The sequence below is a fragment of the Ochotona princeps genome, chromosome 9, assembly GCF_030435755.1.
Source record: "Ochotona princeps isolate mOchPri1 chromosome 9, mOchPri1.hap1, whole genome shotgun sequence".
In the NCBI taxonomy this organism is placed as follows: domain Eukaryota; kingdom Metazoa; phylum Chordata; class Mammalia; order Lagomorpha; family Ochotonidae; genus Ochotona; species Ochotona princeps.
In genome coordinates this window covers 51,886,301-51,902,014 of record NC_080840.1, presented here as the reverse complement: position 1 = coordinate 51,902,014, position 15,714 = coordinate 51,886,301, and the positions used below count along the sequence as shown (strand labels likewise).

At 44.5% G+C, this 15,714-nt stretch overlaps 1 protein-coding gene across 1 annotated transcript in view; it reads left to right on the top strand.

Moving 5' to 3' along the window:
* The window catches only part of ARMC1 (armadillo repeat containing 1), a 34,899-nt gene extending 19,648 nt beyond the window's left edge, over window positions 1-15,251 (top strand). Inside the window, exons 4-7 of the mRNA XM_004588013.3 lie at window positions 5,935-6,124; window positions 13,889-14,005; window positions 14,088-14,162; window positions 14,878-15,251. Coding sequence (XP_004588070.1) covers window positions 5,935-6,124; window positions 13,889-14,005; window positions 14,088-14,162; window positions 14,878-15,069 — 574 coding nt within the window. The 3' untranslated portion in view covers window positions 15,070-15,251. The remainder of the gene's footprint in view (window positions 1-5,934; window positions 6,125-13,888; window positions 14,006-14,087; window positions 14,163-14,877) is intronic.
* Window positions 15,252-15,714: the final 463 nt, after the last annotated feature.

The following is a 15,714-nucleotide window of genomic DNA, read 5'->3' as shown; positions in this document are numbered from 1 at the left end:
TCTCTGTATAGCCACCCCAGCCCCCATCCTAGTTTTCATGCACTCCCGCGGGAGTAGTAACCTAAGAGGGAGGAGCCCACTATTTCCCTCCCGGGTCTCTCTCAATCCCAGTTTATGCACTCTTCGGGTGGTTCTGTGGTTTGACTTGACAGAATTAGCCCCCAGTGCCAGCTTCTGCCAGCTGATGCTGTGGCTAAGCCCAAACAGCCCTCACCCACTCTGATTTATGCCTGCACCAGCAGGAATAGTCCACCCAGCCTGGCTTTTCCCTAATCTAGTCCACATGAGGCGCATAGGTGTTGTAGCCCTGAATAGTCTGGTCTGGTCCCCATCCCAGCCCACGCTCTCCAGTGAGAGTAGCTGTCCGGCGAGGGGACCAGCCCCTTAATCCCCCTGCCGGCTCTGCGCCCTCCCTTCCTGGTTCTCACGCGTGCTGGTTGGGTGCTGCAGTCACATCCAGTACAGGCAACCTCACCCTGGCGTACCATATTGTGCACTGGTTTTTGTCGCGACCAAACCTGGCTCGACCCACACTGTTCTGGTGTTTGGATTTGCCAGTGGATGACATGAACTGATTCAGCCTGGTCTGCCCCCGACCCATGCCAAGAGTATGCCAGTGGGAAACTTTCCGTGGCCTATTCTGAGCTGATTTCTATCATGCTTCTTGCGCTTACCTGCAGGGTCTGTGTCCTTCCAGAGGAGTTGCCCAGGCTCCTCTATCAGAACCCCTCCCAGTGCCAGATTTTGCGCATACCAGGGTGTCCATGAGCCAGCCTACTCAGTTCACCTCCTGTGCTAGCAGGAACAGTGGCTTTTCTTGGCTGGCTTTCAACCGATTTTGGTTCATGCTGTTGGATGTTTCAGTCCAGCTATGGCTCGTCCATACCCACATACAGCTCAGTAGGGGTTGAGACCTAGCCTAGTCAGTCCCACATCTACCCTGGTCCTCCAGGACACCAGACAGTGTTGGGGTCTGGCCTGGTGTGGTGCATCCAGTCCCAGTCCACACTAGTGCCTCGGGAGACTACGACTGTTTCCTAGTTAGAACACAGCCCCCATTCCAGCACATACACCCCTTGGTGGGAGCTTCAACCCAGTTAGGGTGTTCCCTTAGCTCCCCAACCAGGCCTGTTCCCAGCCATAGATCACGCGCATACCAGTGGTTGTTCTGACTCAGCTTGGCTCAGTCCCTCACTTGTCCTGGCCTCTGCCTTAGACACTGTGGCTTAGTGTCTGTGGCTCATGCAGACCAATAGGTGCAAGAGCCTAGCTCGGCATGCCCTGTGTTCCATCCTGGTTTCTAGTTTCGCTTGTAGGCTCAGGTTTGCTCAGTCCTGCCCAGTACATCCTGTTTCATTACCAAGTTACATTTAGCCAACTGTTGGAGCTACTTTGCCCAGCTTGTCTGACCCCCAGGTCTGGACCACATGTCCACCAGCGGGAGCTATGACTCACCAGGGGAGTTTCCCAAGTTCCTCCACTTGATCCACTCACAGACCCAGTTCTCATACATGCCATTGGGTTTTAGGCCAGTGCCCAGCACAGTCTGGCCTTCCATTTGGTCACATATGAGCTGGTGAATGTTGCAGCCCGGCCCACCCCACACCCTATTCAGGCTGCACATTCGGGTGCTGCTGTCTTGACCAGTCCAGACTGTTGTCAGTTCCTTAACCTGTGATTGATGGCAGGCTTCTTCGTCACACCTAGCTCAGTCCATCACCACCCAAACACTTGAACTAACCCGTGAGACTAGAATTTCCACAGGGTGTGGCCCACACATCTCCCACAGAATCTACCCTCGGATATGGTTCTCAAGTTCTAGTTAATGTTATGGCCCTGCCTAATGTGACCAGTCTCCTGATGCATCATCATGTCAGGTAATAGGATATCTTGCTGGACAAGCCCCGACCCTTAGCTTTTGCATGAACTGGTGCTCAGCATTGTTCAGTGATTACCAGTTCTTCAAAGGAAGAGTTACTGTCATTGGGAATCTTTAGGATTGACTCAAATCCCAGAAGCACAGTGGGATCAACCTGGAGCTACCTAAGCAGCGATTCAAAGAACCAAAACCCCAGAGCTCCCCGGCCAGGTGGCCAGCAGGCAGAGCCTAGCGCCAAGTGGCGCTCTGGCCGCCCAGGTACAGCTCACCACGTGCACATGGTGGCTGGAGTCGGGATCTGAGCAAGACGCCCCATCCTGAGGCCCACCAGCAGCCGGGAAGCTGCCAGAAGTTTAAACCCCCAGGCCCAAGGTCGCACCCCTCCCCAGTCCCATCCACTGCCCAATGAGGGCGGTGGGTGGGCCCCCGGACCTACCCAGTCACGGAGACTTCCCCCCTAGATGTACTCACCCCAAAGGAAGCAGCCCCTGAACCCAGGCAGGCCCGGGGACAGCTCACCATGTGCACATGGTGGCTGGTGTCAGGATCCGAGCAAGATGCCCCATCCTGAGGCCCACCAGCCGTAAAATTTTTGTTGCTTATTTGCCATCACATATTTTGCTAGAGAATTTTGCTAAAATTTTGACAGTGTTCAATAGTTTTTGCTTGAGGTCAAATTGGTGCAGAGATTGGCAGTTAGGTTGCTTTTAAAACAGTTGTTACGTTAGTTCGTAACTGTGAAAAGAATTTCACTTCTCTGTCACTCAGAATGACTCTCATATGATATTCTAATTTTAATCTCTTCTATAAATAAAAGTGCCTCATTAAAGGATATAACCTTTTGTATTATATTTTTAGTCTTGGACCGCTTTCTGAAAAATAATTTTTTAAGATGGTAGCTTATAACTTTAGATCCAGTTTAAGATCTTTGTTAATTCATATTTGAATTTCTCTCTTTTTGAAGTTCCCTTATGTTTATTTGAGGTAGTAACATAGATCTTCTATCTAGTGGTCTACTCCCCCAAATACCTCCAGCGGTCAAGGCTGGGTCAGGCAAAGTTTGGAGCCTGAAACCCAGTTTGGATAACAGGAACCCTACTGCTTCAGCCATCACCTGCTGCCTCCTGGGAGACTAGAATTGGGAGCTGAGCCAGAAATTGAACCCAGTCATTCAGGATAAAGACTGGAGGTCTCTCAAATGCCCAGTATCCACCCCAAGATGTACTTCCGAAACCATCTGTGGATATCTAACCAGGTTATACTATAGAAAACCGTTTGAATAAAGTATGTGATCTCAACTTTGAAATATTTAATTTCATCTGAGGAACTGCTAAGGTTCTGGTTTTTGAAAGTTTTAAAATTAATTTTATTGTTATTTGAATGATAGAAAGATGTTAATCTTCTGGCTCACTCCTCAAAGGCCCCCAACAGCTGGGGCTAGTCCTTGTTGAAACAGGGAGCCTGGAATCCAAGCTGGGTTTCTCACATGGGTGGCAGGGCTCTGAGTAGTATATGGACCGGTAGCTGCTCTCTGCATGGGTTTCCACTAATAGGAAGCTGGATCTAAGGCAGAGACGGGAATTCTGGTAAGGACTGTTGGCAGTCCTAACAGTGCCTTTTTTTTTTTTTTTTTTTTTTTTTAAGATTTATTTATTTTGGCCCGGCGGCGTGGTCTAGCGGCTAAAGTCCTCGCCTTGAAAGCCCCGGGATCCCATATGGGCGCCGGTTCTAATCCCGGCAGCTCCACTTCCCATCCAGCTCCCTGCTTGTGGCCTGGGAAAGCAGTTGAGGACGGCCCAATGCATTGGGACACTGCACCCGCGTGGGAGACCTGGAAGAGGTTCCAGGTTCCCGGCTTCGGATCGGCGCGCATCGGCCCGTTGCGGCTCACTTGGGGAGTGGATCATCGGATGGAAGATCTTCCTCTCTTTCTCTCCTCTGTGTATATCTGGCTGTAATAAAAATGAATAAATCTTTAAAAAAAAAAAAGATTTATTTATTTTTATTGGAAAGGCCGATATGCAGAGAGGTGGAGAGACAGAGGAAGATCTTCCATCCAAGGGTTCACTCCACAAGCAGCCGCAGTTTCTGGAGCTGAGCTAATCCGAAGTCAGAGGCCAGGAGCCAAGAGCTTCTTCCGTGTCTCCCATGCAGGTGCAGGGTCCCAAAGCTTTGGGCCGTCCTCGACTGCTTTCCCAGGCCACAGAGAGCTGGATGGGAAGCAGGGCCACCTGGATTAGAACTGGTGCTCATATGGGATCCTGGCGCGTACAAGGCGAGGACTATAACTACTATGGTACCGTGCTGGGCCCAACAATGTCTTTCTTAACTACTGTGCCAAATGCCTGCTCTTTCAAGTTCTTTTTTTCTGAAATATTTATTTATTTATTTATTATTTTAAAGGCAGATTTTTAAATTTAGAGAGGAGAGACAGAGAAAACAGAGAGAAACCTTCCGTTCTCTGATTCATTCCTCAAATGGTTGCAAGAGCAGGAGCTCATCTGATCTGAAGCCAGAAGTATGGAGCTTCTTCTGGGTTTCCCCTATGGTTGCAGAGTCCCAAGGCTTTGGGCCATCTTCTGCTTTCCTGGACCATAAACGGGGAGCTGGCTGGGAAGTGGATCAGCTAGGACTAGAACCACAGCCCATATGGGATCCCGGTGCTGAAAGGCAGAGGGCCAGCCTCTAAAGTTTTTCTCTCCCTGTTTGTCTCTTTCCCTGTCTCTTCCCCCTTCTCTCTGTTTTCTCTCTCTTTTTTTCGGTCTCTCTCTTTTTATAATATTTATCTATTTGAAAGGAGAGAGTCAGAGAGATCTTCCATTCATTGGTTCACTGCCAAGATAGCTGTAATTTGCCTAAGGGCAAAGTTGGAAACCAGGAGTTTCTTCTGGATATCCCACATTTGGGCCATCTTCTGCTGATTTCTCAGGCCATTAGGAAGATCAGAAGTGGAACAGCTGGGATTCAAACTGACACTGCTGTGGGGTGTTGGCATTGCAGGCAAAGTTCTTGATTTTAAAACAGTAATAAGCTTTAATAAATGGTGGTGTGTCCTTTCTGAAGCCTTTGTAGATGAAAAACATACATATCATTTCTTTATGTTTTTTCTTAGTTTTTTTTTATTTTTAAAAGCTCTATTTGGAAATAATGTCTGACCTACAGAAAACTTTGAAAGACAGCAGACACAATTCCAGCATACTGTGTTCTCCAAATTTTAACATTTTACCACATTTTTTTTTGTCTAGGTACATACAAGTACTACTACTCATTCTTGATTTTTATATATATATATGTATATATATTTATTTATTTAAAGTATGTCCCATTTTTTGAAGCATTTTTTATTTGCAGATTTAGAGAGAGAAGGAGAAACAGGGAAAGAACTTAATTTACTGGTTCTCTCCCCAAATGACTGCAGTGGTTGGAGCTAAACTGAGCCGATCCAAAGCCTAGAGTTTCTTCTGAGTCTTCCATGTGGGTAGAGGATCCCAAGGACTTGGGCCATCCTCTGCTGCTTTCCCAAGTCATAAGCAGGGAGCTGGACCTGAAGTGGAGCAGTTGGGACATGGATCTGCCAGTGCTTTGAAAGTGGAGATTTAGCTTGTTGAGTTTACATGTTTATATGTTTTATAAAAGATATAAAAATGTGAATTAAGGAAAGAATACACTAAAAATTTCCTATCCTAATTTATTTTCTCCCTTTGAATTTTTATATATTATATCTTTTGGAGGATCAGGATACTTTCTAGTTGAGGGTCTATGTTAGTGATAATCCAGGGACATGTTATAGCATGATTTTGTTCGTTTCCTATTTAATTAATGATTTCTAGTAAATGTTTTTTTATGCCACTGTAGTGATTGGTTTGAAATCTCAATGGAATTAGAAGGCTGTGATATGCAAGATGCTTTTTAAAAACATTATTGGTTATTCTAGGTTTCATTTGTATTACTTTTAAGGTGAAGAAAATAAGGCTTCTTAAAGTTGAGAAATAAAATTACAGGATGAGTAGAAGTGGCAAAACTAATTCATCTATTTGTATGTCTTTCTTTTTCAGAACTACAACTCCAGGAGAAACAAAACTTCTGGCCTCTGAAATCTATGACATTCTTCAGTCCTCTAATATGGCAGATGGTGATAGTTTCAATGAAATGAATTCACGTCGAAGGAAAGCTCAGTTTTTTCTGGGAACTACAAACAAACGTGCCAAAACAGTGGTTTTGCATATAGATGGTCTGGATGACACGGTGAGAGTTCTACAAACATGTTGGACATAAGGGAAGCTAAAGAGATCATGTCAATTTGTTTCTGCAGTGTCACCTGCTAACTGTAAGAGTTAGTGGCAGTATTTTGTACTCATTTTAAGCCAAAGGAGTCATTTACGAAGACATAACCATTTCAAATACATAGACCCATAATAATAGCGCCTCCGAATATATGTAGCAGAAGTTGACAGAAATTCAGGGAGAAATAGAGAAATCTATAATTAGAGCTAAATCCGTAATTCATAACAGCACTCTGAATTAATACAAGAGGCATATAGAAAGTTAGTAAGGATATTGAAGGTTTGAATAATACTATCAGTCAACTTTATCTGATAGTAATATTCACTTAGTATTCACTAAGCTAGATAATTGTGTGAGCCATAAAACAAGACCGAATTACTTTGGACCTGGCACGATAGCCTAGTGGCCCAATCCTCACCTTGCGTCTGCCAGGATCCCAAATGAGCGTCAGTTTGTGTCCTGGCTGCTCCGCTTCCGTTCCAGTTTCCTGTTTGTGCTCTGGGAAAGCAGTCGAGGACGGCCCAAAGCCCTGGGATCCTGCACACACGTGGGAGACCTGGGGGAAGCTCCTGAGTTCAGATCGGCTTAGCTGCAGCCGTTGCAGCTAGATGGTGAGCAAACCAGTGGTTGGAAGATCTTCCTTTTTTTTTTCCTACAAATTTTTTTTTTTATATTATTATCAGCTCTAACTTCGGACCAGAAATGGTCTCTCCAAGAAACTGTTCAACCCATCTGGACAATAAGTAGCTGGACTCCATGCTTGGTATATGTTTGCAAGGAAAGAATCTTGATTGAATTTGAACTGTAATACTGCATCAAGATCTTCCTTTTTTCTCTCCTCTCAGTAGATCTGGCTCCTCAATAAAATAAATAAAATCTTAAAAAAAAAAAGAATAAGTGTATAATGATTGAAACCATAGTTTCTCTGAGCATAATGAAGGAAAACTAGGAATTAGTAACAAAAGAGTAACCTGGAGGAATCCCTCAAAATCTGACAACTTAATTTTCTAAAATAGTCAATATGAGTTAGTGAATAAATCAGATGAGAAATTAGAAAGCACTGTGAACTGATTGATTGTGAAAGTATAGCATCAAAATTTGTGTGAAACACGTGACACACTGTAGGGTGGAAATTTATTAGCGCCAAATGTTTAAATGGTTGCAAAAGATGAATCAAGTCAGCTATTTAAGCTTCCACTGTAAGAAACTAGGATAGGAGAGCAAATTAAAGTGAAAGCAAGCAGAAGAGCAAAAGCAAAAAAGTGGATATCAGACGTGCAAAACAGTATTCGTGTCAGATGTGAGAGGACCTCATTGTAGATTTTACAGATATTAAAAGGACTAAAAATGAACATTTTAAATAATTTATCGCAATAAAGTTGATAATGTTGTTAGAGTCGGGAAATTTTTTGAAAGATGGAGATTATTTAGCGAGCTCAGAAAGAGAGATGATCAGAGTAGCTCTATTTCTGTTAAAGAAATTGAGTTTGTAGTTAAAAGCCAACTTAAGTGCCAGATGGCTGTACTCGTATAAATAGTGTAGAAATATAGTAATTTTATATAACATCTGATTCCTATTGAATTTGTTCTATAGTGTCTATTTTTTTTTTTATTGGAAAATCAGAGAAGAGACAAAGTCTTCTGTCTACTGGTTCACTCTCTAAATTGCTGCATGGTGGAACTAACCCTATTTGAAGCCTTGAGCCAGGAGCCTCCCTGACTGTCCCATGTGGGTATAGGTTCCCAAGACTTCTATTTTTTTCGCAGGCTATAAGCAGGGAGCTGGAAGGGAACTGGAGTAGCTGGAATTAGGCCATATAGGATCCTGCCAGATGCAAGGCAAGGACTTGAGCCGGGAGACTACTGCACTGGGCCCTGTATTTTCTTTGTTTTATATATATATACACACACATATGTACATATATATTTATTTTTTTATTGTAAGTCAGATTTACAGAGAGGAGAGATCTTCTGTCCACTGGTTCACTCCCCAGGTGACCGCAATAGCCAGAGCAGAGCCAATCTGAAGCCAGGAGCAAGGAGCTTTTTCCGGGTCTCTCATGTGGGTGCAGGGTCCCAAGGCTTTTGTCTATCCTCGACTGTTTTCCCAGGCCACAGGCCTGGGAAAATCCTAGGTAATAGGATTGGAAATGGAGCAACCATGGTCTGATGCACTGGGTCCTAACCCCAACCATAACAGCTCCTACTATATTTAGTTAGTATATTTAGTTAGTTAATGCTGGGGGGTAACTGTGGTTCTTGGTACTTCATATTGACTGAAATTAGAAGTCCTGAGCAATGATAAGTTATTTAGCAGTGGCAATTGTCAGAAAGTCACATTTCGCTTTACCTGGGCTAGATCTGTTAAAATGGTCATCCACAGCTTTTTGGTTGTAGTGTTTTGGTGCTGAGGACTTAGGATTTAGGGTTTTATATGTTAAGAAGGGGTCTGTAAAATGAGTTTATAGAAAGTGCATACCACAGTAAAAATTATGCATTAATTAAAAAAATTTTGTACAAATCTTAGTTTTTAGTCCCATTTTCCACAGGCTTTTTGAAGTACTCTTGTAAGTGTGAGAAGAAGCCTTCCTTGTGTGTATTATCTGTGACAGAGCCAAGTAAATTAACAACTGTCTGAATGAACCTGAAACTGTGGATCATGAGAAGTTTTTAGGAAGCATGTTCTGATAAATATAAATTGGTTGATCAGGGTAATAAGATATTTAAATATCTTTAGTATCATCTAATTTTAGTGACTGAGAATATAGTTCCTTATAAATGTAGCAGAAACCAAATAATGAGATTCCATTAAGCACTCATAAAAATATAGGCCAGTCTATAGGGATAATGTGATTGCCAAAACACTAAAAAAACACTAGCAAGTTAGTTCTTGCACTGTACTGTCTTGTTGGTCAACAGTTTTGATGGTATAAGCTGGCACTAAAGATAAGTATATTCCATTGATTATCTGATTTGGTAATCAACACTAAGAGGCATGTTACTCTCTTATTTTTGAAGAATGGGAAATTGAGTTTTACAACGGTTATATAATACATCCCAGTCACATAGGTTGAGGAAATGAAAGGATGAGCCAGAATTTGATTCTAGGTGGTATGATTCTAGAATTGAACTTTTTAATTTTATATTTTTTTTTGAAAGATTTATTTATTTTTATTTATTTTTTTTCTTTTTATTGTATTGTTGACAATTTTTACATAGTTAATTACAGTTAAAGGAAAAAGAAGAAAAAAAAAAGGTTCAGGGGCATAGGAAAGTGCGTAATGCTATAATGTCCATATTGTTTCCATCATGTATCTGAGGTAAAGGGGGATATTGAGGGAGAAGCCCCACCCGGTTTCCCGCCCACCCCAAGTCTCGGATGTGGGGCATGCTCTGAGATATGTGCTCGAGTGGTGTTGATAGTTCTCCAGTTATAAATCGCTGCCAGTTTCGCTCGATGAGGTCGTCCACCGATTGATATGGTCCATCATAAAGTCTCCGTTTGCCCCATAATTTGCTGCCAACATATAGCTGAGATGAATGATTGTCCTGTTCTGTCTTCTGTCTTTTCTTGGTTAGAGTTCTGAGTCCAGCAGTTCGATTGGGGAGATCTCCAAAGATACTTTGAGGTATTCCCAGACTAGATTCTTATATGTTCTAGCAAGCACAGGGCCCGGCACAGTCCATCACCCCGATCAGCTGGTGGTTGCAATTGCTGGGTTGGTTCTGTTTTCAGTCCCGAGTTGCACTGGAACCAATGGGTGTTGCAGTCCAGTCTGGTTCGGCCCTTACATCAACCAGTGGGAGCTGCAGCCTAGTTGGGGCGACCCACAATAACCCCCACCAAGCCCGCCCCCTACCCTGGTTTGCCAGTATGTATAGCAGAAGACCAGTCTGTCCCCCATCCCATTTGGCTCTGGTACTTGTCAATGGGTATTAAAGCTTAGTTCTATCTAACCAACTCAACCATCCAGCCCTCACAGATGTTGTTGAGTGCCTCTCTATCTAGCCATCCCAGCCCCCGTCCTAGTTTTCATGCCCTCCCACGGGACTAGTGACCCAAGAAGGGGGAACCCACTTTTCCCTCCCAGGTCTCTCTGTCCCGGTTTATGCACTCTTTGGGTGGTCCTGAGATTTGACTCGACAGAATTAGTCCCCAGTGCCAGCTTCTGCCAGCTGATGCTGCAGCCCTGATCTAGTCCACATGCAGCGCACAGGTGTTGTAGCCTTGCTTAGTCGGGTCTGTCTCTGTCCCAGCCAACACTCTCCAGTGGGAGTAGCTGACCGGCGAGGGGACCAGCCCCTTAATCCCCCTGCCAGCTCTGCCCCTTCCTTCCTGGATCTCACGTGTGCTGGATGGGTGCTGCATTCACATCCAGTACAGGCAACCACGCCCTGGCATTCCATAATGTGTACTGGTTTTGTCGCAACCAAACCCGGCCCATCCCACACTCTGTTCTGGCGATCGGATTTGCCAGTGGTTGACATGAACTGATTCAGACCCATGCCGAATGTATGCCAGTGGGAAACTTTCCATGACCTATTCTGGGCTGTTTCCTATCATGTTTCTTGCGCTTACCTGCAGGGACTGTGTCCTGCCAGAGGAGTTGCCCAGGCTCCTCCATCAGAACCCCTCCCAATGCCAGATTTTGCGCTTGCCAGGGGGTTCTTGAGCTAACCCTACTCAGTTCACCTCCTGTCCTAGCAGGGACAGTGGTTTTTCCTGGCTGGCTTTCACCCCATTCTGGTTCTTGATGTTGGATGTTTCAGCCCAGCCATGGCTCGTCCATACCCACATACAGCTCACACATGGCTCAGAAGAGGAGTGAGACCCAGCCTAGTCAGTCCCACATCTACCCTGGTTCTCCATAACACCAGATGGTGTTGGGATCTGAACCGGCCTGGTGCATCCAATCCCAGCCCACACTAGTGCCTCGGGTGACTACAACTGTTTCCTAGATAGAACGCAGCCCCCATTCCAGCACATACACTCCTTGGTGGGAGCCTCATCCCAGTTGTGGTATCCCCTTACCTCCCAGATTGGGCCTGTTCCTAGCCGTAAATCACGCACCTGCCCGTGGTTGCTCTGAGGACCATTAGCTGCAAGCCTCAAGTTCATTTGGGATTCCCTCATTGCCAGCATTCTGTTTCCTCCATTTTGATTGAAGGGATCCCCAAAGAGACTTTGAGGTGTTCAGAGATCAGGTTACTAGCAAGCACAGTGCTTCACGCCCCAAGCACTGTGGGTTCAGGAGGGAGCCTCCCAGGCAGCAGGTCAATGAACCAAAAGTCAAAAACTCTCTGGCCGGGCGGCCAGCAGGCCCTGGAGCAGCTCCCCACGTGTACGTGGTAGCTACTGTGTGTTCCCAGGCTTGAGGTGTGGCCATCCCAAGGCCCCCCGGCAGGCAGCAAGGTAGCTGCCTGCCGGAGGTTCAAGTCCTTGGGCCCCAGTCCCACCCTTCCTGGCTCCTCCCCCCAGCTCAAGCCACATGGCGAGCAGTAGGGGAGGCCCAGACTCGCTACACAGACCCCCGGGACTCACCCAGAAAAGGGGTAGCCATCGAGGTTCCGGCAAATCTGGGAGCAGCTCCCCACGTGTACGTGGTAGCTACTGTGTGTTCCTAGGCTTGAGGCGTGGCCATCCCAAGGCCCCCCGGCAGGCAGCAAGGTAGCTGCCTGCTGGAGGTTCAAGTCCTTGGGCCCCAGTCCCCTTTAATTTTATATTTTAAAAGATTTATTTGTTTTTTTTTTTTTTTTTAAATTACAAAGTCAGATATACTGAGAGGAGGAGAGATAGAGAGGAAGTGGAGCTGCCGGGATTAGAACCAGCAGCCATATGGGATCAAGGCGAGGACCTTAGCCACTAGGCCACGCTGCCGAGCCCTATTTGTTTTTTAAATTGGAAAATCAGATATACAGGGAGGAGAGGAGACAGGGAGGAAGATCTTCTGTCCGATGATTCACTCCCCAAGTGATCACAATGGCTAGAGCTGAGTCAGTCCAAAGCCAGGAGCCTGGAGCCTCTTCTGGGTTTCCCACATGCATGCAAGTTTCCAATGCTTTGGGCCATCCTCAACTGCTTTCCCAGGCCACAAGCAGGAAACTGAATGGGAAGCAGGGTGCCAGAATTAGAACTGATGTCCATATGGGATCCTGGTGTGTACATGGTGAGGACTTGAGCCGCTAGGCTACTGTGCTAGGTCCCTTTTTATCTTTAATTTAAAAAATTACTAATTTGAAAGTTTAGAGTGTCAGAGAGATATCTTCCATCCACTGGTTCACTCTGCGACTGGAATATAGCAACCAGGACTGGGCCAGACTGGTGCCAGTAGTTTTAACTGCATCCTGGTCTCACATGTGGATGGCAGGAGCTCCTGACTTGAGCCATCTTTGACTGCTTTCCCGGGGGTCTGAGGGAGCATCTGAGACTGGCACTGTGGTGTGGCAGCTCAAGTTCCCACCGTCAGCACCAGCATCCAATGGAGGCACTGGCGCAAGTTCTGGCAGGTCCACTTTCAATGCAGCTCCCTACTGATGTGCCTGGGAAAGCGGCAGAAGATGGCCAGGTCCTGAGGTCCCTGCACCCATGACGGAGACCTGAACAAAGCTCCTGGCTTCTGCCTGGCTCAGCTCTTTGCATTGTGGCCACTGGTGAATGAATCAGTGGGTGGAAGATTCTTCTTTCTCTCTGCCTCTCTGTAACTTTGCCCTTCAGCTAAATAAATATTTTTAAAGTACATAGGGCAAAAGAAAAATGTAAGTATAGAATCTGGGACTCTGACTGGGCGTGCTGTCACAGGATGCAGTTGTGGAATCGGCATTGCATGAGGTAATTTAGCCGGATGTGCTACATTGCCTGCCCCTGTAAACTTTTTCTTTGTAGAGCCAGAGAATAGATATATTCGGCTTTACAGGTTGTTGTGGGTCTCTGTTGAACTTTCTGTCTTAGCATGAAACTAGTATCTCATGACGTATGAACAAATGGATTTGGCATGTTCCGGTGAATGCTCATCTATGAAAATGGCTGATGGACTCGAGTTTGCTCACACTTCAGCTAGAGAATTGTCTTTTCTGCTTTGTGGCTTTTATTCCCCTGCACTTTTAATTCTGTCTTGTTTAGGATATAAGTTGAGTAATTTCTCAGAAAAATGTTAAAACTAGATAGGAGAGACATAATTTAACACGGTGGTTAAGAATACCCAAACCCCTGTGTCAGAGTGCGCAGGCTCATTGCCTAGCTGTGCTCCTGCATCCTGCTTCATGCAGACCCTGGGAGGAAACAGGCGATGGCTGAAGTGCATGGGCCCTGCCACCTGTGTAGGAAACCTGTTTGAATTGTTGGTTTCTGGCTTTTTTGGGCCCCTCCTGGCCTTGTATGTTGGGGGCACTTTGGGAGTAGAAGAACAGGTAGGAAATCTCTCTCTGTTTGTTTTCATTCAAAAAAAATCTAAAGCAGATAATTAATTAGAAAAATACATATGAGTATTTGAGTTTAAAAAGTACAACAGAAATTGCCGTTTTGTTGTTCTTTCTGTAAAATTTCATATATGTGATTCAGCACCGTCCCCATGCCCTGAAATATGAGATGGTAGTGTTGAGATAGGTTCAGCTGCACCCTTCCCCTCAAAAATATCATAAAGAACTAGTTCGGAGTGGTTTGAGTTGATACATTCCCTTTTACTATTAATACAATAAAACCCTATTTAATAATGTCCTGTTTTTCAGTCTCGGAGAAATCTATGTGAAGAAGCTCTGTTAAAAATTAAAGGCGTTATTAGCTTTACTTTTCAAATGGCTGTTCAAAGATGTGTGGTGCGAATCCGTTCGGATTTGAAAGCAGAGGTTAGTATAAAATGGGTGAAAACACCTAAGGTTACAGATAAACAAGTCAGTGTTCAACATTGATCCTTTTATCTTGTTCCAGGCTTTGGCATCAGCAATAGCATCAACCAAGGTTATGAAAGCTCAGCAAGTTGTGAAAAGTGAGAGTGGAGAAGAGGTAAAGGTTACAGTTAGTTCTGATTCGGACTCTTGACTGTCTTTCATGGCTAGCAGATTGGGAGTATTTCTAGAAAAGTACATGCCAACTTTGTAGTTAATTGCTTTAGAAATATGGATAGATGAATTATAGATTTCAAAACTTAGGATGAAAACTCTCAGTGGGGATATTTTGCTAATTTTTTTATGGAAATAAAGGATACCTAGTTTTTTTGCATTGAATACATAGTTTAAATACTTTTTTCCCAGTCTTAGCCATTTTTGCCAATCTAGAAATTTAAGAAATAAATCAAGGTGCAACCCACTGGGGAAGAAAGTGTGGTCAAAATCTTGGCCTGTTGCTACTTTTGCATTATTGTTGTGATGCAGAAATGAATCTGAATGCCTTGAGTTCATGTGGGTCTTCATCCATGGAAGGTTCCAGGATTTCTGGGGAGCCACACATCCAGACAGTAGATTTAGTCTTTTTATAGACACAGGTCAGTGATTGATTCTAAGAGTCTAAGCAGATCAGCATCTGAGTTCTCTTTGTCTTTCTTCCTTTCTGTATTTAGACAGTGCTCAGCAGTGGCGACTACTGTCATGTAATAGGGAGTCTCAGAGGAACAGAGTCCCTGAGAATAAATATGGTGATTAGAATCCAGAACCAAGTTGACCTTACCTTCTAACCCTTATCTTGATTTTGTGATAACTCTCGAACCTGTTCTGTGTTCCAGATGCTGGTCCCATTCCAGGATACTCCTGTGGAAGTAGAAGAGAACACAGAGCTGCCCGATTACCTGCCAGAGGATGAGAGCCCCACGAAGGAGCAGGACAAAGCCGTGTCCCGGGTGGGCTCACACCCAGAGGGTGGAGCTAGCTGGCTGAGCACAGCTGCAAACTTTTTATCCAGGTCGTTTTATTGGTGACTTCAACTTCACTTTGGGGCTCAAGGACAGTGTGAACCAACTAGGGGCCAGTTTTCCAGTGTTGTGGTGAACTGTCAAGTGCAATTTGCAATAAGTTATCATGAAAAAGTTTTTAGATTACATGATTGCGTATGCTGCATTTTACATTTTATTGGACATTTTACCCCATTGGGTGATAAAAAGGACGGAGGTGACAGGTGGAATTGCTTTGTTCACAAAGGTGTTTTGGTTTGCCTTTCCTTTCTTCCATTGCCTCACTTTTTTAAAAACATGGGTCCATTGCTAAACCAAACATGTATGTGTAGCTTTATATTTTATTTTACATGAAGCACATGATTAGGAAAACTCATTTTCTCCTCCAGTCTCAGGACCTATTTGAAGAGAAGCTTCTTTGTAATTCAAATTGTGCATGAATTACTGAATGTTTTCCTCTGCTTTCATGAATGATCTGTGCTTTTGTACTCTTCACTGAAAACTGAAAGCATTTTGTGTTTAGCCCCTTTTGTGCCTTTTTTATTTTGCCAACCATGTTTATAGAAAGGACATTACTAATGACATATTGCAGATTAAAATATATTTATTTGAACACAATAGTCCCCTAAGAAAAAGCTCTGAGAAAAACTTTGCAATGTTATTTGCTATACG